We start from the raw sequence: 27,010 nt of genomic DNA on the forward strand, positions 1-27,010 counted from the left end.
TATAACTGGGGAGGCGGATGCATCCGCCATGTTGGAGCAAGCGGGAGCAAGCGTACTTATTGCAAAACAGAGAAATTGCTATAGAGAAATACAGAATAAAAGACATTTCGCAGAACACTGCAACATGTTAGCAAAGATTACAGAGCACTTATATCGTAATGATAGTAAAATCATGAGAAATAAATCGATATTAATCTCACAGAAGGCGAGATCCATTTCGAGGCTGCCAGTCACTTCGTCGGCTATTAATTATCCATTTCTTTTTTCTTTCTGCATCTCCTGGAAATCTGAAGAGCTGAAATCCTTTTTAGGAGCTGTTTGCACAATTAACAGCCGAAAAACCACCCGTTCGACTCAATTTAATATATGCTAAAGAAATGTAAACATCAGCAGCAATGCTATCGCTGCGAAGCACTGGATCATGTTTGCTCCAAATTGGCGGATGCGTCGGCTATAGGGGCCTTATTTGACTCTATTTCCACCTCCGTTAAGGTATCCGGCTGCGTTCGAAGACATTTTTTTGAAAAATAACCTGGCCATTTTTTTAAATGTTATTTTTTAACTACATATATTTCAAAACTATGAAAAAAATGTAAAAACAAGCTTTTAAAATATTATTTAAAAAAAAAAAAATGGAAAAATTTGAAGAAAAATAGCGAAAAAACGTGTCTTACGCTAACAGCTATTGACAAAATTTGGTTCTAATCACACACAAACCCTTGTAGTAATACATTTGTATGACATTAATGTGTGTTTTGCTTAAAAAGTTTTATTATTTTTTAAAAAAGTACTGAAATATAGCCGATCAAAGTTCCTATACTGGTATTTTTTCGTAAGCAAACGCCTTTGTTTAAACTTATCCGCATGAAAATATTACTTAACTAGCCGCCTGCGGCGACCAGCTGGTCCGCCTTTTTACGCCATTCGCCTTTTTACGCCAGGGGTGCCGCCTTCGGCGGCTGCTTAAATAAATTTCGTGGCGGTGTCAATCAATCTATATCTATCTATATCATTAATAATTTGAATAAAATATTTTCTAGATTTGTCTCCAGTTTCGTCGTTTGGAATGTTTTTAAAGGAGGGGGAGGGGAGACGCAAACGACGTACTCTTCATGCAAATTCGGTCGAAAAATAACAAAATGCACTTCCACTTTTATGTGAAAGCATTGTTTTTTCAAAGTCATGGTGTATGTGGGGGAGGGAGGGGGCATTGACATCCAATGTGCAAGCAGCCACCTACGGCGGCTGTTTGGCTAACTTGTCATTTACCTTTTTACTTTAAGTTTGCCGCCTTCGGCGGTTGTTTAAATAAATTTGGCAGCAGTATTAATCAATCCATCTCTATCTTTTTTTTTGTGCCATTCACATTTTTACGCCAAGATTGCCGCCTTCGGCGGCTATCTACCTTTACAATATATCTCTACATTTTCTTATCCATCTCTATTTATTTTGACCTCCTCACCCATTTCCTAATAAAAACAAAGAACACTCAAAAAACCGCCTTTTTTTATTTAAGTAGAGCAAAAAAAAAAGGCTCAAATTCCCCGTAGTATGCAAAAAGTAGCGTTTGACAAAGATAAAAAAAAATCTCGCTGTTTTTATTGAATTAATGCGCACAACTATGAAATGCAACGTAATATAGATACAGCGAAAGGTCCAGCTTGGGGGGGGGGGGATGGAAAAAGAAATAAATGCAATCCCTAAATAAAACCAAAAAAAAAAAAAAGAGGAAAGGAAAAAAGCAAGCGCTGCGAAAAAACACGTGGTCATCACGTCAGAAAATGTAGAAATAAGCTATATAGTAAAAAAAAAAAGATTAACATTGCTTGCGATTAAGATTCCATCGTAAATATCGAATCGAAACCCAAGTAGTGACGTCACAGGCATAAAAGATTGAAGAACGCTTTTTTCGACTGATGCGTGAAAGGACATGATGTGTTCAGCATTAAAAAAATTGTAAAAAAAAAACTATTGCGTATTTTTAAGAACTTTTTTCTTTTGAAGAGGGCGAAATGTTTTTACTATTACCAACTTAAATTTCAGAAATGAGGCTTTGATACTTCTCGCAGGATGGTATTAGAAAAAAATAAAACCCAGAAAAACATGCAAATTAAAGGTTTTTTCAAAAATTCATAAAAAATACAAAAATTGCTCTATCTTCAAAATTTTTTTGTTCATCATATTTAAAATTAAATTTCCGACACTATAGTACCAAAAATATTTGTCTGTCGCGATTGGTTCGGGGTCTGTGAGGTTAAAAGTATTAAAAAGTGCTAAAAATCTCATAAAACATTAAATAACTTTTTTTCTAATTAAAATATCAAAAATCGAGGCCCGAGGTGCACAACTTCAGCAAAAACTACACCTGTATACCAAATATCATCTTTCTAGGCCTTACCGTTTTCCCGGGATGCGCGCCACACACACACACACAAACATCTTATTTTATTATATGTATAGATAATGAAATTCAGCTTAGCTTTTAGAGGAAAACATCAAGCATATTACAGAGAACTATCTCAGAAAATTTCATATCAATACTACAATAACTTTTTGAGATATCATTGTTACGGTAGACAGCTTTCTTCAAAAATATCGTTCTTCAGAAAACGCGTTTAAATGCAACTTCCGGTCTGGAGCTCAGTGTACGACTCTGTAGTAATATAGCTATAACTCCAGTTGTAATTCACGTAGAGTAAAAACTAAGACAGTTTTGGAAGGCTAATGAATCAGACTACAAAATGAAATCATAAAAACAATTACGAATATTTCATCGAAAATGTCGATTTTAACGCAGTCGGATACCGGGGAGAGGAACGGAAAACGCCTTTACAGACAGGGATTTTGTTCCGGGGCGCTGGAAAATCGTTTGAAACCGTTCTTCAACTTGATAATTCAAATCTTTGATAAGTTTAGTCGTAGTAAATCACTACATTTTGCTACTTCAATTGAGCATTCTTTTTCTCTATTTTTGGCTCATTTTAAAAATTAAAATTTTTGTTATTGTATTAAGACCTTTTTTTTTAACTTTCACTACATGTTTCCACTTATTTTTAACTATCGTGACTAATTTTTAGAATATTGTTTTATTATAATTATGACCTTGTTATCTCGATATCTCGATTTTTTACCGTCCCTTCGACTTCGTGATATCGAGAGTAAAGGGAAGAGTGGGTGCAGTGAGACAGGGAGAATAGTGAAACAGCAGCTATTTATTTTATGTTAAAAAATATCCAGACTAGCAACACTTTTGTAAAGAAAAATCAGCATGCTATGAACATTATTTCAGAAAGAAAGTTGCATTCAGATGTAAAGTGAGAAAAAATATTACGTCATCTTAATTTAAGCCTATTAAAGTAAATGTTTTGCATTGCTTATTGTATTGTTTCTTTTTTTGTTTGATATACTTTAAAAACTGTTATTATTAATCTTGTATTAGCTTATTATTTAACGTTCATTTTAGCAGTAAAATGATTTTGTTATTTTTCTCTGTATGAAAATGGCGCTTACTTCGTTCAGATGTGGCAATGAAGGAACAGTGAGACAGCATGAGCTCGTGTTTCACCGTTCCCGTGGTACTTTTATATAAGAAGTGGATAAATTATGAGTTGAATGGAATTAAATTACAACTAAACTGTTGACGAAAATAATGACAAGATCAGTTTGAAAACCCTGCACCTACACAATAAGGGTGTTAAATAGAGTTATGGCCATTATATCGATATAATACAGATGTATTTGCTAAATTTTATGTAAATTATTTGGCGTTTTTATTTCGATTTCGTATTTAATCTATATAACTTTAGTTTCTAACCCCGATGCAAAAAAGAATTTCATTATAAATGCTACATGTGTGTGTGTATATATATGTGTGTTTGGCATAGCAGCCCCTATTTTACTTTTTTTTTTAATTTTAGCCAATGATTACCTAACGGATGGACCGGTTTTGAATTTTTTTAAAGGTACTTTATCGAGAGTGTTTTTATTTAAGTTTGCTCAACCAACGACCCTCATACCCTCTCTCTACGGGTCATATGGAACCCTCTCATTTCATAATGTGCATCATAGCTCCTAAACGGAAAACCCGATTCTGAAATTTTTTGCTTGAAATGTGACTTGATCAAACCCGTAACTCAGGGTTAAACCAAACGGCAACAAGCATCCGAATGTTTCCAGGTCAATGTTGATGCTTTCAATGTTCACTAGATCGATAAACGTGTCTTACTGTTCCCACTTATTGTGTCTTACTGTTCCCACTTACTGTGTCTCACTGTTCCCACTTACTGTGTCTCACTGTTCTCACTTACTGGGGGAACAGTGAGACAAAATTGTATTTCGTTTTTATATTATTTTTCTTTTGCGTGAAGTCGCAGATTTTTCTAAACCAATTTTTATAATACTTATTGCTGTAACACATATTATAGAATATTAAAAAAAATGTTTTCTAATATTTTACATAATAAAAAATATGATTGAATTTTTGCGTCTCACTGTACCCACTCTTCCCCTACTGTATTTTTGAAAAGATATTCCAACTCAAATGAACTTCAACAACACGTCTTTTTTCAACTAAACTCTAAACAAATAGGTAAACATTATCAATGTCATAGCTCAACTTGCCAGAGCCGCACTATGGTATTTGCGTATTTATTTATTTGCTTTTTTATACGACAAGTTTAGTTAACTTTTTCAAAAAAAATAAAATAAAATAAAGCCTCTTTGCGAGTTTATCTTCTCCACATTATGTGCATGTAAACAGCTTCAGCGTTTTGTGATACATATGTACAGCGTCTTGTAATCTTTGGGCCATATGCGCAGCGTTTCGAGATACATATAACCCAGATAAAAGAAAATATTTCCTTCATGCTGCTCGTTTAACGTGTTCTGCAAAACTTTTACTTTTGATTCATATTCGTAACTATTTTGAATTTCTGTTTCATCTTCTCCAGGTGGTGTATTTCACAGCTTTGTTTCCATATTTATTACTATTTATTCTTCTCATCAGAGGGGTGACTCTTCCTGGAGCTGGAGACGGCATTCTCTTCTACATTTGGCCTAATATGAGCAAACTCGGTGATTCTCAGGTAATTCACTTTTCAAAAAAGTGCCTCTTTCCAAGTTTACCTTTTCCACAGCATGAGTGCCCAATCAAATTTAGTTCACTCACTTTTCAAAAAATACTTCTTTTCGTGTTTACATTTCCACATCATATGCGCGTAACAAGTTTTAGCTAACTCCCTTGTCGAAAAATTTGTTATTTTGGGGTTTACCTTTTTTACAGCCTATGCGCATATCAAAACTATGTTAACTCACACTGAAGAAAACTACCTCCGTCTGAGTTTTCCTTCTCCACAGCATGTGCACATAACAACAAGGCTTAGCAAAATGACTATTCAAAACAGCCTCTTGTCGAGTTTACCTTTTTTTGTACAAGTGCATACAAATAGGTTAGACGTTTAGTGATTTATCTCTTGTTAATATATAATACGAAAAATGTATCAACAAACAAAAAGCGATGTATGTGGAAAAGTTCAACTCAGAAGCTGTATAAAATAAGCAACTGTGAAAAGTATACTTTCAGCAACTTTACAGAAAAAGAGATGTATACTTTTTAAAGATACAAGGATACTTTGAACGAATTGGTCAACCAAGAATACTTCCATTCAGCGTCAAATGGACTGACTGCAGGTATTCTGCAATAAATAAAGAAACATAAACAGTGGCTCCCAAAAGTTGTTCGTACACCTACGACTTTCAATGAAATAGGACCCTATCTCATTGGTTAGAATTAATATTTCGGAATAAGTATTTAATTATAAGATCTATGAGCAATTTTCTACAAAACTACATGATTTTTTTTTAAATATTAAAACTTAATTTTTTAAAAATCAAAAACCAAAAAGTGGCGGAAATTTTATCTCACGAAAGTCTTCGTACACTTTAAAAAATGTCTATATATTATTGAATAATCTAACTTTTATTAAGTTATTAATCAGTAGAATATTATGCAGTATCAATTGCACCTTTTAAACGTCTGAGAGTAGTATTCATTCTTTTTTTTTTTTTTTTTTTTGCGTAATTTCTGAGCAAGTGTTCAACTACACTTCGAGTCATACTGTTTCTAGCTCTATTTTCGTAATCTAGCATCCAGATATCTCTAAATATGTTACACTAAGTTCAAATCTGGAGATTGAAGGGGTATTTTCTAAACTTTAAGACAATTTTTGAGACACTAGACGCAAACGTTGAAAATCGTGATGTTACCGTTATCTTGATAAAAAGCAAAAGTTGTTTCCGATAACCAAATTTTTGGCTAAGAGTTTTAAATCTTTTTTAAAAATATTTAAATGGACAGCACGATTCATTATTTCGTCAAAAAATTCCAAACTACTAAGTCCTGATGCTGATATGCACCCTCACACAAGAACCCCTTCACCGTCCTGATTATGGTTCAACTAAGTTCTTAAGATTAAGTTCCTATTTTTTTTTCCTATGTTTATAATTGTACAACAATTCAACCAAAAAATGTTGAATTCACTTTTATGTGTAAGTAAGACGTAATTCCAAAACCTTTTGAGCTTATTTATCATTGATTTTGCGAAGAAAAACGTAAGCTTTCTGTTTTTCGCAAGACCAAGAAAATTTCTGCGGGAAGAGGTCCACTTTAATCCAGCTAATCAGAGAACTTGGCGATCAATTTTAGGTGAAAATTTAATGTAGAAGTTTTCAATTAACTCTGCAGAAACTATTACAACACTCAAATGTGTATTTTTTATAATTTTTTAACTGTAAATCTCCGATCACGTTTTGTCAACTTTGCCAATAGACCTTTTCTTACCTTGTTTTCGGTCCAATTCTTTTCTTTAAAGCATTTTATGAAGCACTTTACTGTAGAATGAAATAAACTGACGCTCTCTCGAGGATCCCAGTCCGCCCCTGATGCTGCTGCTAGGGCATTACTTTAAACTGAAATTTGTTTTGACTGTTCCCGAAATCTTCATAATATTTATATTTCATCAGGATACTGAAGAAACTATGGATGCTCTTGTTTTGTTGATGTAATTTAATTTAAATTCAAAACGTGTCACATTTTTATTACTGATCATGGAAGTTAGTCATTGAAATAAATTAATTTGTTCTTTCCCGATTTTGTTTCGATATTGTTAACTCTAAGCAGTTCACTTTGCGTCCTAAATGAAGGTCTAAGTAGTAGGTATATGCATAAAATAAGTGAAAATATTATTGGATATTTTGTGATCAAATAAACTTGTTAGAGAAACGTACCTCTGAACTGAACAAACTGTAACATACTTAATTTTTCATCCAGACAGCTATGCCGTTTGCCCCCTCCATTCATGTTCCTAGTTTTGAATTTTACAGCTATTAAATATTTACCATTTTTAATTTAACTATGTAAAACTCTTATTCAGTACTTTTTAATAGGTATGGATTGATGCTGCTACGCAAATCTTTTTCTCTTATGGTCTCGGTTTAGGATCGCTGATTGCCTTAGGAAGCTACAACAAGTACAGCAATAATGTGTACAGGTAATAAATTAACTCATGTGCATGTGCTTTCTTTTGTGCAGACTTGCTTTTACTTCCAACCGAGTTCTTCAAACGGAACTCTTTTTTTAAGTGATTGACTTCAATCCTCTAACTTTAAGAGTTTTGTATATTTGAAATGCGTCGACTTTATAAATTGTTCCTTTTGGTTGTACAACAGTAGGGCGCCTCATCAAGACCGAATAAGCGCTACACAGCCTGATTTCTCTCTTGGAGTGCATAACAAACACCTACATAACAGAAAATCTATGACCCGTAGTGTTCTAGTTTTAGTGAAAAGTAGAAGTGAATACTTGATGGTGAAACTTTGAAGGAGAAAAAAAAAAAAATATATATATATATATATATATATATATATATATAATATGAATGTTTAAAAACTCCCCCTTTTTATTTCACAGCACAAAATATTTATCATTTATTATACTGTATAGAGTATTACGATGTGGGGGACGAGGTATCCAAAACTTTCAAGTCAACTTTCAAAAGAATTTTCCAAAAAGTTAACTTCAAAATGAATGGATGATACAATGAGTTGTGTGCAGTGCTGGCAATATATTTTGCAACAAAAAAGGTAGAAAAGTGACAGGACAATCTTACGTGTAACATTGGACCTTTGAGTCGACAGAATTCATGTAATGTCTAGGCGTTGGCCTCTTACGCACCACAGGTGCTGGTTCGAACGTGCCTCCAGTTGGAATATTTTCAAGACGCAGAAAGTCAGCAGCGTCCTAGTCATATTGTTATGCGGCATTAGAAGGAGCCCTCGAGTATTCGTTTGGCTTTGAATAATCTTGACAAAATTAAATTCCGAGTCCAGCCTCGCATCATAACAGCCCAGATGCCTCAATCTGATGGGGAAACTCGAAGTCAAAACTCTTGTGGTAATGGCAACCACCGATGGTGGGGCTACATGAAATAATGCCGGTGTCTCGGGAATGCTTTATATGTGAGACTGGTTAATAGACAATACGCAGCCCTACAAGGAAAAAACAGCGGACTTTCTGCAGTTTCTTTCACAAAAACAATTATGAAGTAGTACAAAGTCAGGAGTGCCCACCTAGGGAGGGTCATGGCGCAGACTGCGGCATTGAAATTTTTAGGGGGAGGGGGAGTTGTGAGGGGTATTTTTCACTTTTTAGGGGGGTTTTGGCTTTAGGGGTTTACGAAGTTTAGGGGGGTGCCCTTGCTCTAAAGGGGGTTGGAAACCCCTGACAAAGTTAACTCACACGGTGCAAAATTACCTTCAATTATTTCACTCATTTTAAGTGCCATTTTGGAAGTTTTTGGTCATAAATTAATTATTGCATAAATGTTCTTGTACACAGTTGTGCATTCAAACACTTGAATTGAGATTTATAGCGTGGGCTTTTCTATTTCCAGAGACTCTCTGATTGTTTCATGCATCAACAGTGGTACTTCTATGTTCGCCGGGTTTGTGATCTTTTCCGTCGTGGGTTTCATGGCTCATGAGCAGAACAAACCCGTCAGCGAAGTAGCTGCCTCAGGTAAGTAGAATTACTCAAAAATATAAGCAGACATTTTTGACGCCTCTAATAAGCGTATTTCATCCATTGAAAATCAGAAATACGCCTCAAAAATTTAATAAAGCATGTACTCACGCTTTGTATTCTAAATAAAAAATTGGCATCGTAGAAAAAAATATAATTGAAGTAATTACATATTGCATTTTTAAGTAATTAGATATGGATTTTTTTTTCAGAAAAACTGGGGGGGGGGGATGGAATGATCGACTTTTTTCTTTCTTTTTTTTTTTGAAAGTAAATGAGTCCATAGGTTTTGACAGTAAATGAATATGTAGTTTTTTTTTTTTTACAATTTCAGTTGTGGGAGGAGGATGACTAAGGAACGGAGGGTGGTGAAAGTCATAAAGAAATTGTATACAAACAAACCAAACGATTTCATCGCTGATTATTTTGAGTTTCAAAATATTAAAACCAAATTGTCATACTTACAGCATTACAAGCATAAAAACTGCTAAAAATTCTGTTTAGCAATGAAATAGATATATTATCTTTACCACACCAAAGGCTAATTCGTTAAGCACAAAATTCCAAACATTCGAAACATTAAAAATCAAAATTTAGCACATCTGTTCTTTCCCTAGCATCTTCAGTTTCATCCTTGGTTTTTTTTTTTTTTTTACTTAAATTATCACTATTATGATATATTATAGGGCTGCAGAATCGGAGGGAAAATGACAGGCTCCGAGTTCGACCCTAAAAATTTTAGAACCTTCGCCTCCATCTTCTTTATCCCCAAATCAGTTCGACTCCGACTCTCATTTTGCAGCCCTGGCATATTTGAGGATTCGGAGGGGAAACTGAAGACTCCGACTCTTGGAATTTAAATGCTTTCTGATTGGAACTGAATGGGGAAATTTACTTTTGTTTTGTTGCAAAATAAACCTGAAATATCCGGCATTGCGGAAGATTCGAATTTCCCGGCATGCTGATCAACCTCGCTTCTTTCCGGCATGCCGGATAATGCGGGGTAATATGGTACCTTATTATAATCTGCTACATTTGCACAACAAAAGGTAAGCATAATACTTCACATTTTATTCCGGCAAAAATGCAGCTACCCCATTCCTCCCAACTCTCTCCTACGCAACGTACAGAATGATTCGTTTAGCAGTCGAACTTCTTCTTCTGTCGTTTTCGACCGGTCACGTGGACGAATCGCACCCGGTTTACCAGTCTGATACGAAGTTCAGCATGTGACAGAGTCAAAAATGGTATCGCAGTTATCTCGCGACGGAAAATCGGACTGAGTTTTTGATTCAGAAGCAGTAGGGTGATGGCACCAATCACGGACATGCTTTCATGCTTAAGACATCGCTCTCAGGATATTTTCAGAGCCTTTCAATGTATTTAGACGTTTCAAACTATTTTTCTCGCATGCAATAACATCTCATCTAACGTTTGACTGCTTCTGGTTCCTCCAAATTAGTTAATTCTAATTTTATTTGCTCAATTTCGAAAAAAGGTCCAACTCCCAGTAGCAGACATCGAAAAATCTGATGATACCCAGCAAACAGCCAGGATGAGGAAAGGATGAGTAATAGACATATTCCCTTTTTCTCGTCAAAATGTGCGAAAGTTCTTTATTTTTAGAACTAAAGCCTTAATAAATTCAAATGAACATGAAACACCAGCTGACCTCGTGGTGGCTGTGCATCACCTTCAAACACTGCCTTATAAATACCAACTGGCTCATAAAATTCACTCTGATAACACTAGATGGTGGCACCATATTCATGGGCCAAAGGACTATCAGTTTTACCCGCCTAAAAGGCTTATTATTTGAATCCAAACTTATGACTGTCTCTAACTGAACCCTTGTCTGTTACTGGTGACCTTACCCTATAAGTTTCGTTCTCCAAAATGTCTACTTCTGTTTTTCTTTCCCTTAGGTCCTGGCTTGGCTTTCCTGGCATATCCTTCTGCAGTGTTGAAGCTCCCTATATCTCCTTTGTGGGCTGTGCTGTTTTTCCTCATGATATTAATGTTAGGTCTTGACAGTCAGGTAATTATGTCTGCATTGAACCAATATAAACACCATTTTACCGACGACCGCAAAATGGCTGGAAAAAAAAATCTGTCCATGAGAATTGAAAATTTAACTTTACTTTATTAAAAAAAAATTCTTTTATGGGAGTATAATTTATGGCTCTATCTTAAAAACATAAGTGCTAAAATGAACTTTCCTTGGTATTCATATTTGATAGAAATATTGAAATGAATATCTTTAATGTTTAAATGAAAACAATTTTTTTCTCGGTTATCATTTTTGTCTTAAATATTTAAATGAATTTTCCTTAGTTATTATGTTAGAATTAATGTTTAAATGAATTTTCTTGGTTAACATAGTTGGCTTAAAATATACCTTTTAAATTTTTCATGATTATTACAATTGACTTAAATATTTAAATGTATTATCCTTAGTTATCATATTCGACTTAAATGTTTGCATGAATTTTACTCGGGTATCATATTTGTATTCAATGCTTAAATGAAATTTCCTTGGTTATCAAATTTGACTTGAACCTTTAAGTAAATTTTCCTTGGTTATCATGACTGAATGTTTAAATGAATTTTCTTTAGTCATCATGTTTGAATAAAGTACTTAGCTCACATATGTTCCACTTCTTCGCGTAGCTTTGAGTGGTACGTAACTTTATTATGATTTATATTAACAAATTAGTTCTCAGCCTTAAGCTTCGAAGGGATATCTGTATGACAGAGGTAAGTGGGTAGTATATGTAGAAAATTCAATTCAGATTTTTGCAAAAAGGTACGTTATTTCTTTGTTTTGAATAGCATTAAAAATTATTTTTGTATCATAAACTGAATGAAATACTATTTCTGAGTTATAAACATGTTTGGTTTTTAAAACATTTTAATGAATTGGGTGTTTTGAATATTTTTGAGAAAAGAAAGCATCAACTTTTGTTGTGAATTGCGCATAAATTAATTTCAGACTCTTCAGTACAAAATGCTTTGTGTCAAAAATATAAAGATTCATATCTCCTACGTCAGCCTGCTTTTCACATGAAAATCAAACTTTTAGCGTCAAATTGAATTTCTTTGAGTAAAGGAGAAATATTCCAGAAGCAACAGCTTCAACAAAAACAAACGCTTAAAACTGTATAGATTTTTTCTATTTTAGTTCTGTACAATGGAAGGCTTCATCACAGCTGTTGTAGACGAATGGCCCCGACTGCTCAGGCCTCATAAAGAACTGTTCATTGCTGGAGTTTGTGTTATATCATACATTATGGGTCTCTGTTTTGTAACTCAGGTAAGATCATTGTATATAGTTACAGCTATTAGCTTCAGTAACATTAGTTAAAATAAATTCCATTATCTTTTCTGTACAGAAATTTCAATAATAAAATCAATAGTTTTCGGTCTTTATTACACCCTGATCAACTTTTCTCGGCTTCCCTCTTCTAAAAGAAAATTTCCCAGAACATTAGATTTCATACATTTTTTTTTTAAATTCGTGACTTTCATTTTAACACAGATTTATTTTTATGTGTTTGACTAACTGATTCTTTGAAAAAGTTAACACATAACATATATACGGTGGTGGTCAGAATTATAAGAACACACAGAACATTGCCCAGTAAAAAAGAAGTTTCAAATATAATTCTGTGAAATTTATACACAAAATGTCTTTTTATGATAGAAATCATTGTAGAATGCAGGATATTTCAAAATAAAAAATTCAAATGTTTCACCCTGATTAATAAAAAAAATGTCACTGATAAAACTGAACAAAATTATAAGCACAGCAAGCGCTTTGCCCTGAAAGCCACTAGTAATCAATAATGTCCCCCCCCCCCTTTTTTTAGTCACTTTTATGAGTCTTGATGCCATGGAAGTTGAAAAATGTTCTTAGAAATTTTTTTCTGGCTTTTTCGATGGAGAAAATGAGTTCCTGCTTCTTCCGATATTGAATACCATTTTTTCCTACTTTGGGTGCCAGAATGCCTAACAAAGTTTCCATTAAACTTAGATCGAGCCTTTTGTTTGAGCAACTCAGTAATTTCACAAAATAAGCACAAAGAAATAATTGTGCGGTTTGAGAGACATGTAATTAGGCATTATTTTGCTGGAACAAATTGTTAAAACTCGTAATTAGCGGGGGGTTTTTTTACAAAAATCATGCTCAGTAAATTAACATTACTCTTGGAATTCATTCTGCCCTGCCCGAAAAGTATTGGTATAGTTTCCGTCCGTTGCGAAACTTCCTCATACCATTACTGAGCCGCCTCCGAATGTTCGCTTTGAGATTTGTTTTTTCCTTCACAGAGATCGTACTAGAAATAGCAAAAACCATCTAGTCCATCCCAATTAAACTTTTTCTCGTCGGAAAAGATTACATTATCCCACTTTTTATCCATAACAACGCATTTTTAGCACGCTCAACCTTTGGTCTCCTTTGAACTATTTTATAGTTGGTCGTGACATTAGTTTCACGACCAACTTTTAGTTTCACGACCAACTTTTAGCATTTTTACGGCATTTTTAGCACGCTCAACCCTTGGTCTCCTTTGAACTATTTTATAGTTGGTCGTGACATTAGTTTCACGACCAACTTTTAGTTTCACGACCAACTTTTAATGTCACCAACTTTTAATTCAAAAAAGTTTTCGCTTTCTTTGACAGGGCTACAGCCCAGACGAACAGAGGAATCAAGCTGAAATTTCGCACACACATTCCTTGTGCCTTACTGATATGCCATTTGACCCCTCTCCCCCTCCCCCCTCGTTTTTACCCCCAAATTGTACCTTCCCGGGTTCTGTCACAGCCCCCCGGGGGTCTATGGTAATGATTTTTTTTATACATATTCTTGGGGGGGGGCCATTGAGTACGTATACTTTTTGCTCACCAAGCAACCACTTCACTTTGAAAAGCTTCCCGCCAAACAGGATAAACAATTTAAAGGATCTATCCATATTTCTGAGGAGTTGAAGGTGGGAGGAGGCTCTAACGGAAGTAGGTGTGATGAAAGAGGAGAAGAGGGAGGATGATAGTTTGGCAGACACTTGGCGGGCAAACTAGATATCATAACTTTTTAAGGCTGAGGGTTTTGGGGTTTAGGATGAAGGCTCTCTTTTTTTGTGCGGAAAAGTTAAAGGTTTTCTTGGCGGAGAAATGTTTACAACAGGGTTGTTTTTGATGAGTAGACTTAATACTGGCGAAAGTTAGCGACTGATTAATTAAATGAATGCAAGTTCATTCAAAGCGCTTTATTTTCAATGCAAAAGCTCAATAGCAAGTGATTTTCCTGGTGTGATTTTAATTATGACATAATTGGCTATTTAGATGTAAAACTAATTTTTCAATGTTACTATTAAGCTCTTTTCTCCTTTAGGCAACGATTAAAAAGTAAATTATTTTCCTGGAGAATACAATTTGTAACTCTTTTTTTTTCACAAAGGTAGGAAGAAAGTAAATTGTATTATTCAATAAAATGTTTAATTTCGGGGTATTCCTGGGCAGCTGTATATGTTAGTAGTATTAAATTTCGGAACTAAATAATCTTAAAGTAACTGTTTATATAGAACTATGAAAACGATGAAAAGTCCTTTAAATAAGCAGACTTAAAGAACCGCAATAAAATTTTTTAAAAAATGTTTTGTAACAAAATTGCGTAAAACGTAAAAAAAATCTGTAAATAGCTTTTCACATCACTTAACAAAAAATTAGTTCACTGTCTTCCGTTTCAAACATGAGCGGCGTTTGAAAGAAGCAGTCACGTAAAAAAAATTTCATTTATAGATCATACGTTTTTGCTATCATAATGTTAAAATATCTACTTCAGCAATTTTTTTTTTGTATTCTAAAACTTTGCTCCGTATCAAAGAAGACCAGATAGATATGTTTTTATGGTAAGGATGAAAATATTAGTTACAATGACCTTATAGTTTTGTTTCTTTCATCTAGGGTGGAATGTACGTGTTTCAACTATTTGATTATTACGCAGCAAGCGGGATCTCACTATTGTTTTTAATATTTTTTGAAGTTGTGTCGATCTCCTGGTCTTACGGTAAGAATCTTTTTTAAGTGTGATATTTTTTTTTTCGTTCATGTTTTATTGTGATTCATCAAAGTTAACCACCCTTCAAAAAAATAAAATACTTTTTGTTCATTATTTATCAGCCTATAATTGGCAGCAGACATTTTAATTATGTTTTCGATTTTATCCATTGTCATCTTTTACCAGACATTTTTAAGTATCCTCATACGCTGCTGCTACATCAGATAACTCAAAAATCATGATTTTTGAATTAATGCTAAGGATCATTTGCTATTATTACTGCAACTTTCCTTTTTATTAACTTAAAAATCTCTATTTTTGTTTTGCGATGTTACAACCAACGAGCGATATAAAAGGATATAATCAACACTTTGTAGCACAAAATGGGGTCGTTTCCGAAACCAGAAAGAGCATGCTTAAAAACAAAGGATCTGACCATTTTTTATATAATTTGACTAAGTTTAATATTTTTTAAAAATTATTTCAATCGGTGCGCTTTTATTGTTTACGCTTCTGCCGATGACATCACAAATGATGAAATGCCATTTACTGATAACATTCACAGAGCGCAATATTTAGTTCGCACCTTTACTCACGTGGGTTGCAACGCTATGGTTGTTAGCAAGCGTAGAACGCAATATTTAATTCGCTTCTTGATTAACGTGGAAACGCGGTAGACAGATGCGCCAAAATGCATCCTGTGTGCCGTCATAAAGACCACGCCTTATTTTTTAAATTGGATATTAAAAGATTAATTAAAGATTAAGCGTTGGGAAAATGAAATTTTTTCTCGCTCCATGTTTTTTTTTTTTTTTTTTTTTCTTATTTATCAATTTCAGTGACTAAAAGTAGTACTTTTGACTGAAGGAAACAACCCCAAAACAAATTACTGCACACGTGTGTTTCGGGATTTCAAGAAACCCTGAAACACGCGTCTGCAGTAATCGGTAGTTTTGTGCTACAAAACGTTAGAGAGTTGTTTATTTCCTTTTACTTCTCTGCAAAAAGGTATTTATTTATTTCTTAACGAGTGATGTTTTTATACTAAAAAAAAAGTTTCCGCAATAGGAGTTGTTTTTCTACCATTTACCGTAATTTCCCTCTCATAGACTGTAGGTTATTAGCATGAAAACATTTTTTTTTCTGATATTGGGTGTTATATACTGAAATTAAAAGTTATGAAAAAAAAGTGAAAAAAAAAATATGTGTTCATAACCTATCAACCGTAGTATATATAATCCAAGAAACAACAGTATAATAACCTACTGTTGTTCTGAGACAACGATATTTACCAGCTAAAATGCGAAATTGACGTCGATATTTTTATCGATGTTTAGCGTTCGATGTCTTTTTCATATCGATGTTTTCTTTTTTTGAATATAAATTATCTTAAAAAAGGGATTTTTATCCTTATAAAATTATAGTTATGATTGAAGCTACATCATTAATCAGTTATCGCAATATCCATCACATTGGAATACTAGAATTTTATATAGTTCGTAGGCATAGGCGGATTTAGGCTGTGAATTCTGGGGGTGCAACAATATAGCAGTGGCGTAGCTAGGGAGGGGTGGAGAGGGTGGTCTGCCCGGGGCGGCGATTCAGCACTTTTGGTGTGAAAAAAAATTAAGTAAGGGAATCATACTTAAATATAATACTGGAGACAAAGGAAAAAAAACACTTTGAAATGTTAGGTTTTGGTATGACTGAACGGTCATTTCAGTGTTTGAAGTTGAAATATTTCCGTAGTGAGCCCTTGAACCTTCCTCATTCATTTAATGTTCTTAACTTGTAATTCAACTCTTAAATTGTATTTTTAAAACTTAAATTTCGGAAAATATTCAAATATGTAATATTAAACATATTTCTGATATGTAACATCTGTTTCTGTATATAAATATAATATATTTCTGTAAAAGTTGTTTCTTTGCCAGTGCTGAATTAATGCAGGGAAAACAAATTATTGGAACTTTGTTACGGAATAAAAGCTGACTCTTAATCGTCCTCAAAGGCTTAAACTAACTTCTGGTTTGATAAAGATTCGGTAGAGAACCCCATTCGGCCAAAAGTTGCTTTTAACTGCAATTTTTCATGTAAATTCAGAATATTTCTCAGAGATAGGCGCCCTGACCCGCCCCCTTTACTTTAGTAGGAAGAATACGAATTAAATTAGTTTCATTTGCTACTTTAAAGGAAGTTTTCTATTTTGAGCGATAATTTTCAATGCTTTAATGTATTAGATATGTCTCAATGAAAATGTGGCAAATAGAGGGAGACAGGCGACAGAAACTGTAGCTACGCCATTGCCATACAGGGGATGGGGGAGGGGGATACAGCACAGCAAATGGCTACTAAAGCTGTTGTTTTGACGGCAAAGGCGAGTATTTTGCAATCAGTTGTAAAATACAGGGACTAATTTAGTAAGTGCAACTAAAATTCGTAAAAAAGCTATTTTTTCCCTCCCAGGAGAAAAACTTTGTAAAAAAAATTTAAAAAATCGCCTTTAAGTTTACCCCTAGTTACCACGGGACAAAAAGGAAAAGTTTTACCTCGTTTAATTTTTGAAAACAATCGTTTTAAAAAGTGAGAAAATGAAAGGTAATAAAACATTCACGACCAGAAAAAAATGTGAAATTTATATTTTTGTATAAAAAAAGTTTCGTAAAGTTTCGTCACGATCGTAAAAGATCGCAATTTTCGTAACGGTATCGTTTTTGTGAGTCTATTTTTATAAAGGATTAGTTTTTGGAATCGCAATTTCTGGTTCTTAACTATTTTTTTTTACTGTTTTTTGGTTCCTAATTTCTTTTATTCGTACTATACATTCATTTTTTTTTTCTTTTTTTATTTTTTAACGAGAGCTAATTTTCTTTCGGTCGGAAATATGAATATGACGCTTCGAGCTCTTTCTATACAGTCAGCCTTTTACTGTTGTCTTTAATTAACAGTCAGATAGTGAGAAAAATATACTAGAATGTGTCAGTGCTGGTTTCTCTAGTGTTTATTCAGGGTTGGGCAAAAATTTGGAAAATATTTTTTAAAGTTTTCCTTTTTAAAGGTTGTTCGGAGAAAATTTACCCCACGTAGGTTTGCTACACTTCATGGCATCAAAATGATATGAATGCAATTTTTTTAAATAGGAGACTATTTTAGAAATTATTTTCTGTATTGGTAACTATTTCGGAGACTATTATTCATATTAAAGGCAACAAAAGCAACTAATTTTAGTAGTAGAACTCAGTGATAGCACTGCCCCGCCCCCTTCAGAAAATTTTGAAATTTTACAGTGGAAATGTTAATTTGTAGTTGATTTCAGAGTGATTTTATTGTACTGTTTACTGGAATGATGTGTAAGGACTTTTTATCGTTTTTGGCGAAGTATATCACAATAGCCATATTTTTTGACTTTATTAGCCATGGTTGTTTCAAAGAAAAAGAAAATTGTGATGTTATACCAATACATACCCAATTACAGAGTATAAAGTTATTACATAATACAGCTCTGAAAAATAATTAAAGGAATGTTTTTGTTTGATTTATGTAATTATTTATCATCTTTCTTTTTTAAATGGAGAAATACTTCTTTTTAATTCATGCAGCACAATTTCTCTCGCACTGGTGATGTGTGGTGACCGGGTCACACAATAAGCTGCCTATTATTGTATTTTTGGGTTTGCTTTCAAGTAAATAAACTTGCATTTAGCTGTAGAAAAATATAAGTTGTTGTACAAAATTCTTGAGGAGAAATATACATTTTCTCTTGATAAAATATATTTCGTTTAAATTTTCTTTGAAAATCCAACCAAAATTGTTGGGGGTGCGGTGCACCCCCTGGCACCCCCGTAAATCCGCCTATGTTCGTAGGCGAAAGAAGTAGACTTCCGTTGGGGGAAAAACTGCCACAATTGTTTTCCTGCAAATTGTGAATTAAAGTGTTGGGTGTTATAATAATTAAAAATGTCTCCTATAGGGCTGTCGATTCAAATATGAATTAATTATATTTTTATTTTAAGTGTTAGAAGTACATATTGTAAATCGCTATAAATATTTAATAATCTTTGAATAGATTACATGCTTTAAATACATTTTATACTGTTTTTCCTTGTAACTCGGTTGGAAATGAATGTACTCGAGCACATGTTTGTTCTTATTATACGTTTTTTTCAAGTAGGTTTTTTTTCTTTTTTTCATGTGTTGAAGTTTGAAAAATGATACTAAAGTGCTTCAATTAGTTTCTAATAATGATTATATTTTTACCTTTATGATCTTATTTTTACCTTTTGTATCATTTAGATGCCAAATTAAAAAGGATTCGAAAATTATTCATACACATGTACATTTCTATTGATATTTAAATGCTTTGTATTTTAAATGTAGGCATCTGTAATATATCCCTCTGTATGACTTAATTTTTAAAAAATCACGAAACTTTTTAACTGTTTATTTTGCTTCGACAGTTCAGAATTTTAGCCGGGAAATTTCACGGGTAACTGACTGACATTTTTGAAGCAAAACAATACGTATTTTGTAACATTTAACGCAAAATATATGCTGTGCAAACGATCTTTTGCCCTGGAACATTGTATTTTTTTAAGCTGAATTTAATGGTACACTGTAAAAAAAAATACCAAAAGTTACTGATTATTTTCGTGGAACGTTTCGGGATTTCACGCGGGTTCATCCACTTCCTGGGAAAAGCAAGCATCTTTGTTAAATATTAAAGTTATTAATAATTATTTACTATTATAGTGCAGCATTTTATTATTACTACATATTGTGCTCACCGTGTTTTTTCTTTATTTTGTCTTTTCCTTCCCGTTGATCATTCATTTTGTGCATTTTAAAGTATTTCATGTTGAATAAAACAGATTTTTATTCTTTAAATACAGTAAAAGTTAATTTCTTCATGCAAGAAACTGCAATGTATAGTTGAGGATGCTTAAAAGCAGTTTGAGGGGATTTTATAAGTGTCTAAAAGAACTTGGTATGCTTCTAAAAAAAATTTGTATGCGTATATTTTTCCACAACGCGAAATTTCGACTTCCGCGAGGACTCTTGGAACGAATTCCTCTTGTTAGTCGGACTCGACTGTATAATTGAATTCCCCGAATACATTTTCGATGATTTTTAAATATTTGTTAAAAACATGGTAACTGACTGACATTTTAAAAACAAGTATGTCAGTCAGTTACCATGCTTTTAACAATTTTTTTAATCGTCCAAAATGTATTTTAAGAATTTAACTGTACTATTGAACTCAGGATTTAAAAAAAAAATATTCCACGTGAAAAGATTGATTTTACTATGTATATTTTGCGTTGAATATTACAAAATACATATTGTTTTGTTTCAAAAATGTTAGTCAGTTACCCGTGAAATTGCCTAGTTATGGCTTAATAAACTCAGGCTGTGAATTAAATACTTCCAAAAGATATTTGTTAAATGCTGCTCAGTTAAAGTTAACTATTGTGAACTATGTTAATTAATATAAACACTAACAACTTTTAAACCTTGCTAAAAGAGTGATGTTTTTTTTTCCCCGGCCATCACCAACATTTTTACTTATAAAATAAATTTGATTTGCATCATTTAAAATTCAAAACTTGCTAATACATTTTTTGACTGTATTTGTTTCAGGAGTGAATCGCTATTATGACAATCTTCGCGACATGTTAGGCTACTATCCATGCTTCTGGTGGAAACTATGTTGGGTTTTCTTCACACCCTGTGTTTGTGGGGTAAGTGTGTAATTGGAAGATTTTTATCTAAGGTAAGTGCGCCAAATAAGGCCACCGTGATTTTAATGGCTGAATACTTCACTCATTTTTGCTTCAATTGGCTCCTGCTTCTCAGTTTTTAGCTGATTCAACAGCAGACTCAAAAAATATAAGAAAAAAAAAACAATTCCATATGAAATTTTAAGTGTTAGATGTGCACACAGTTTTTACAATGGAAGGCGATTTTGCCTTGTTGAGAACATCGGTCCTCAGTAAGTCCAACTCTGGGAAACTATTACCTCATGCAGGGTTCAAGGAACCAAAAAAACGTATAGGTTCCAGCATGGCACGCGTGCCTACTAAATTTAGATTAAAAAACAAATCTTAAAAGTTTAATCTTTTTTGCACATCCCAAAGCCACTTCCGGCGCCCAAGAAATAATACAGCTCCAATCCCAATGCTACCCAATATCTACCTCAGGGGTCCCCAACCCTATGCCCACTGGCACCATTGCGCCAAAGGGTAGTCAAAAAGGTGGACACAGTTTCAAATTGCTATATTTTCTGCACTATAGATTGTACTTGAATTCTGTAAATTGCATGTAGTTCTACATTCATGGAAGTTTACAGATGTTCAATATGACCTCTTCCACCAGCACGGGTAACATTTCAACGGCAGCCCAATTCATCCACACTCAGTCAATGACAAATCTCTTGCGTATGACTTCACCACCTCTGTGATAAGAAGAGGTATGGCACGTGCCCTTTATTCCCGAAATTTTAAAATTAGGCTTTTAATTCTTATACAATATATTCGAGTAGAAGGAACCATTATGTATCATAATATGCGGTATCAAATGTTTAAAAAGTCTTCTTGCATTTGAAAAATAATGATTTATACGTGTGGAAGGTGTAACAGTGCGGTCACACCCGCGACACGTACAAATCATTAATCTTCAAGTGCAAAACTTTTTGGAAAGTTGATGCTTCATATTATGATATACAGGGTGTCCGAGAAAGATCCGTACAACTTCAAAAATTTATTAAAAAAAGAAACAATAGGGTTACAGCGAAACTAATTAGTACATTAGATAGATTAACTCAAAAAGTTTTTTTTCCTGTAACTTAAGTTATTACCTTAGGAAATTTCTACGTGAGACCCTTTCGTAGCACGAACAATATCAAGACGATAATCCAATTCCATCCACGACCGTTTCAGCATGCTAACATTAACAGTAACTACAGCTGTTTGGATGTTTTGTTCCGTTGTGTTAGCGTATCGGATTTTATTTCGATAAACCATTGAGCTTTCATTGAACACATTGAGCTTTCTTCACGAGATCCGCCGTTGAAATAACTAAAATGCTTTAATATTCCTTTGCGGGACATGTACCGCCATTGTATGGTCAGAAACATACTGCAGAAAAAAACTTTTTGAGGTATTCTACCTAATGTACTAATTAGTTTCGCTGTAACCCTATTGTTTCTTTTTCAATAAATTTTTGAAGTTGTACGGATCTTTCTCGGACACCCTGTATAATGGTTCCTTATTATCGAATATATCACAGTTTAAGGAAAAAGTTTAAAATTCCGGGAGCAAAGTGCAAATATATGAGTAAAAATGTCATTCCCGTGTAAATGGATTGAGCAAGTAACAGAGGTAGAAAATCCGAAAGGATATAATAGAGTGAGTGGCTAATAAAAAAAACTTTTACTGGGCATCAGTAGTAGGGGAATGTGGGGCAAAGTGAAATGGTTAAGATGACTGAGTTTTTTCAAAATGAACAAATCGGAAATTTGTTTTGAAAACCACAGTACATAAAGATAGAACATTGTATTTTATAGTAAAACTTGCGTTGAAACAGTATTTTTAATTTTTGGCAGTAAATTTGAGTCTACAAAAAAAAAAAAAAGTGGAAAATGTTCACTTCTTTTTTTCATGGGGCAAAGTGAAAAATAAAATATTTTTCTAATGAAATATTTTCTATTCGATTATAAACATATTTTTGATCAAAAGAATCGGATAATAAAAGGTTGAATAAATAAATGAGTCGATAATGAAACAATAAACGAATAACTAAATGAATAAATCAAGTAATATATGAAGAAAAATAAATGAACGAGTAAAAAGAATGAGTGAATACGAAAATAAGTGAATATAAGTCAATTAATAAATAAAGGAATGTAAATGAATTAATAATTTTAAACGTAGGTGATTTATATTGAATGATTGAGTGAGTAAATAAAACAAACTATATTTCACTTTGGCCCATCCACTTTGCCCCGTATGTACTTGACTAATTGTAAAATTTATTTAAAATTACAATTAAGCTTAATATTGACTAAATTAATACTGCATTGAATATTAGGAGATCTCAATTAATACTTAAAATGTTAATAACAATAACTTTATTATTTTATATTAACAAAAATAATTTTTGTCTTACAACAAAATATTACAATATGAGTATCATTTTTTAAAAAATGCTGCATTACCAAATGCTTTAATCTTCGACGGTATTTTTTTTCCTGACTGGAATAGACTAGTTATGGTACTATAGAGTTAAAATAACACCAAATAGGTGGAGCTAAAAGCTGAGAAAATATTTCACTATTTCACTTTGTCCCGCTATTTCACTTTGCCCCATGTTCCCCTACATATGGCATACTGAGTGAATGCCGTTTCTAACTTTACAGCACATGCTCGAAGATATCATCATTTGACTTTTATAATCAAAGAAACTCAAAGTGTTCGATCTTATCCGGCAACAAGCACTCCCCTGATAGCACTATATATTGCAGCAAAGTTGCTGGGACGTCACACCGAGTCACAATGGTGAGTCTCAAAGTGATAGAATTGTGACATCTCGCTGTGAAACATTTGTGAAATGTTTCGTGTGACTTCTATGCGACGTCGCTGCAACAACTAGTTTGCGATCCGTTACTTTAAGACAGTATGAAGTCGTCACTGCGACGTCTTTCTGTAACGTCACCACGTATTGACATTCACAACTTGCTGCAACCGGTTGTGAATTTATACAACGTTTTCTGACCGTCACGCGACTTTCCCCCTAAAAGGGTCCCAGTGTAGTCACTGTGATATTCGGCCGTCGTTATCACATACGTACTCATTTCGTCAACTGGTGGAAGCTTCGAGCATTGTCCGTTTTCCACAAGAAGGCATTTTGCCCCGCCTTCTCGAAAGCGGAGTTCAATTTCATGCGGGGGTGATTGGTAAACACATCCCCGTGCTTGTAAATGAGACAGCCAGACAGCCTTAATTTCGGCGTGCATTTTAATGTGCAAAAAAAGTCATTGACCTTTACGCCACTTGCTTCACTTGTGTGTTGCTACTTTCATTATTCTTACATTTTAAAACCTCCTGCTTTTACGACAAAATGCTGTGATCCGAATATGCCTTTTGTCGAAAACTGCGAGAAAAAATCATCGAATAAATTTCTAGTGTGTATTGTCTTTCTTTCGCTAGTCTTTCATGAAACTATGCCTTATTGAATCTACGATGGCTACGCATTTTGAAACGAAGACTGTAGCATTGAATGTAGCACCCTAAGAAGGAAGCACTGGATTGAAATAAAATTTAATATACAGAACAATACAGGTGAGAGATACACTTGACCCCAAAATCAAAACAATTAAACAAATACAGGCTAAGAAATAAGATAAATACAGTGCTACTTTAATAGCGCGTTGGACTCCTTTTTGCTGCAATGCATGAGGCAATACGGTCCGGCATTGCGTTAATTAAGCGTCTGTTGTTGTCTTGAGGCAGATGGACTCACAAATTTTGAAGAAAAAAAATAATAACATTCCTAAATCTTGCACAGAGTAGCATGGCGACGTATGGCGTTTCAGGTGATCTCATACATACTCTATAGAGGACAAGTCGGGGGAGCGGACTGGCCTTGGGGGAGTCTCAAACGGACGTAAGAAGTCTTGAGCTACTCTAGCTGTATGCAGGCAAGCATTATCTTGCTTGAAAACTGCACCTTGGAGACCATTCAGAAACGGTCCTACATGAGGTTGCAGAATGTCATTAACACAACGCTGGCCCGTTAAGGTTTAACGTAACACAACAGGAGTGGACCGGCTATCATACTTTATGGCCCCCAGACAATTATACCCGCTATGCGAGCAGTGTGTGATGAGATAGAATCGGTTTCTCCAGGGGGCATCCACACCCGTGCGCCGTTGTCACCTGACCCCAAAACGAACGGGATTCATCACTGAACACTACTTTTTGCCAGTCAGTGACATCCCACATCGTTCTTGCTTCACATCATTGTAGACGGAGTTGCTTATATTTTGGTATTAAAGGGAGTACGCGAAAAAGACGCTTGGACTTCAGATTCACTTCCGCAAGACGTCTAGAAATGGTTAGGGGAACAACTGCTACCCCAATGTCTGCTTGTATGGTAGAACAAATCTCTGTGGGATCCTCCAGCGCTTGCCGCACGAGCCTTCGGTCCTCTCTCCTCGTCGTCTTCCTGGTCACTCCAGACCCGGTTTTTCGCACATGGGCACCATCTCGTGTCCACTGCCTCCTACAGTTTCTAACGGCACACTTCTAAAGATCCACCTGGGCAGCAAAAAGGCTCGCCGACCAGCCTGCATTCTTCATGCTGATGATCAAACCTCTCTCATACTCACTAAACTGTGAGAAACGTTTCCTAACTCATCTACCTGGCATCCTTAACTCATTAAGGTTTTCCAACAATCGGGATGTAAGCGTAACAATAATAAATCTTAAATTATGACCTGGTTTATATAGCACCTTTTTCCCGATTGCATCGATTCTGCAGGGTAAACGGTCATGCGCATTGACCAGTAGCGTAATTATGGTGTCTAGCGCCCCTGGAGAACTAAAGAAATTACGCCCCCCCCCCCCAGGGTCACCCACATGGAAAGTCACCGGAGGTCATAGTGACCTACAAAAAAAATTTTCTTTTTTGGAACATTTTGATTAATTGATTCGACGAATAGGAGGCAGCATTGTAATTTTTTTTCTTATTCTCTTTTTACCCGACTGCGCGTGCGCGACGCAATGTGTTTATCAGTCTATGTATGTATGTCTGTTCCTATGTGGCGTTCTACAGGCTAAACGCCTTGGCCAATTTTGGTAATTTGTCGTCAATCGATTTGTCATAACCTTGGGAGTGTCACTAAACACATGACAGTAATCAAAAGTACCATTTCAAAAACCAGTTACCATTTTGTCAGTTTGGGATCGGCGCACGCTGGGTGTCGCACGCTACCTGCGTGCGACAAAAGCAGGTAGTTTTCACTGCCTGAATTTCTTGTTTACTAATTGGGGTCTCAGTGGGCGAGTGGTCTAACCGATTGCTTCTCCCACTTCAGGCGGTGGGTCAAAACACCCTCGCTCCGGATGTACTTTCCCCTCTTTCTGATGTAAACTCTTTCATGTGTTCTTTATATGAATTCTGTACTGTAATAAAAAATAAATGATGCATAACGAAGGCAAGACACTCAGATTGTAGTCCTCATCAAAATAAACCCGTGCAATAAGCACCAAAAGAAAGTCTACTAATTCGATTTTCATCTCTAACATGTTGCATTTGTTTTTGCCTTGATTCAAAGGACTGAGTTTCGCGATGTGTACTTTCTTGACAGGCTTATTTAGTTTTGCGAGAAAGATTTGACTAACGGGGCCTCAGTGGCCGAGCGGTCTGAGTGATTGCTTGACATTGGCGCACTTGAGGCGGTGGGTTCGACTCCCACCCTCGCTCCGGTTGTACTTTCCCTTCTTTGTGATGCAAATTCTTTCATGTGTTATTTATATGTGTAATGAAAATATATATCATGCGTAAGGGAGGAAAGGCACACAGATCGTAGTCCTCATCATAATATACCTGTGCAATTCAGCACCAAAAGGAAGAAAAGATTTGACTGACGACGTTTCCGATTTCGCGTCATCATGAGTTATACAGGCAGTTTATATAGCTGTGCTGTGGTTGACTTAAGTTTGCGCATTTTTGCCGAAGGTGAAGCACATGTAGCTTTAAGCCGAGTTAAGCCCCTAGAGGGACTATAGCCCGGTCAAAATGGACCAAAAAAAAGCGAAAGTTCGGAAAAATTCCCATAAAGCTGAAAATTGGTACAGACCTTAAGAACATCATTA

General features: G+C 34.7%; 1 protein-coding gene across 1 annotated transcript in view; it reads left to right on the forward strand.

Moving 5' to 3' along the window:
• Positions 1-27,010, forward strand: part of LOC129231792 (sodium- and chloride-dependent GABA transporter 1-like) — a 176,361-nt gene that overhangs the window by 131,913 nt on the left and 17,438 nt on the right. The window contains exons 5-11 of the mRNA XM_054866166.1: positions 4,950-5,084; positions 7,444-7,547; positions 8,949-9,073; positions 11,002-11,114; positions 12,258-12,389; positions 15,044-15,146; positions 20,775-20,875. Coding sequence (XP_054722141.1) covers positions 4,950-5,084; positions 7,444-7,547; positions 8,949-9,073; positions 11,002-11,114; positions 12,258-12,389; positions 15,044-15,146; positions 20,775-20,875 — 813 coding nt within the window. The remainder of the gene's footprint in view (positions 1-4,949; positions 5,085-7,443; positions 7,548-8,948; positions 9,074-11,001; positions 11,115-12,257; positions 12,390-15,043; positions 15,147-20,774; positions 20,876-27,010) is intronic.

Source organism: Uloborus diversus, chromosome 10 (assembly GCF_026930045.1).
Source record: "Uloborus diversus isolate 005 chromosome 10, Udiv.v.3.1, whole genome shotgun sequence".
In the NCBI taxonomy this organism is placed as follows: Eukaryota; Metazoa; Arthropoda; class Arachnida; order Araneae; family Uloboridae; genus Uloborus; species Uloborus diversus.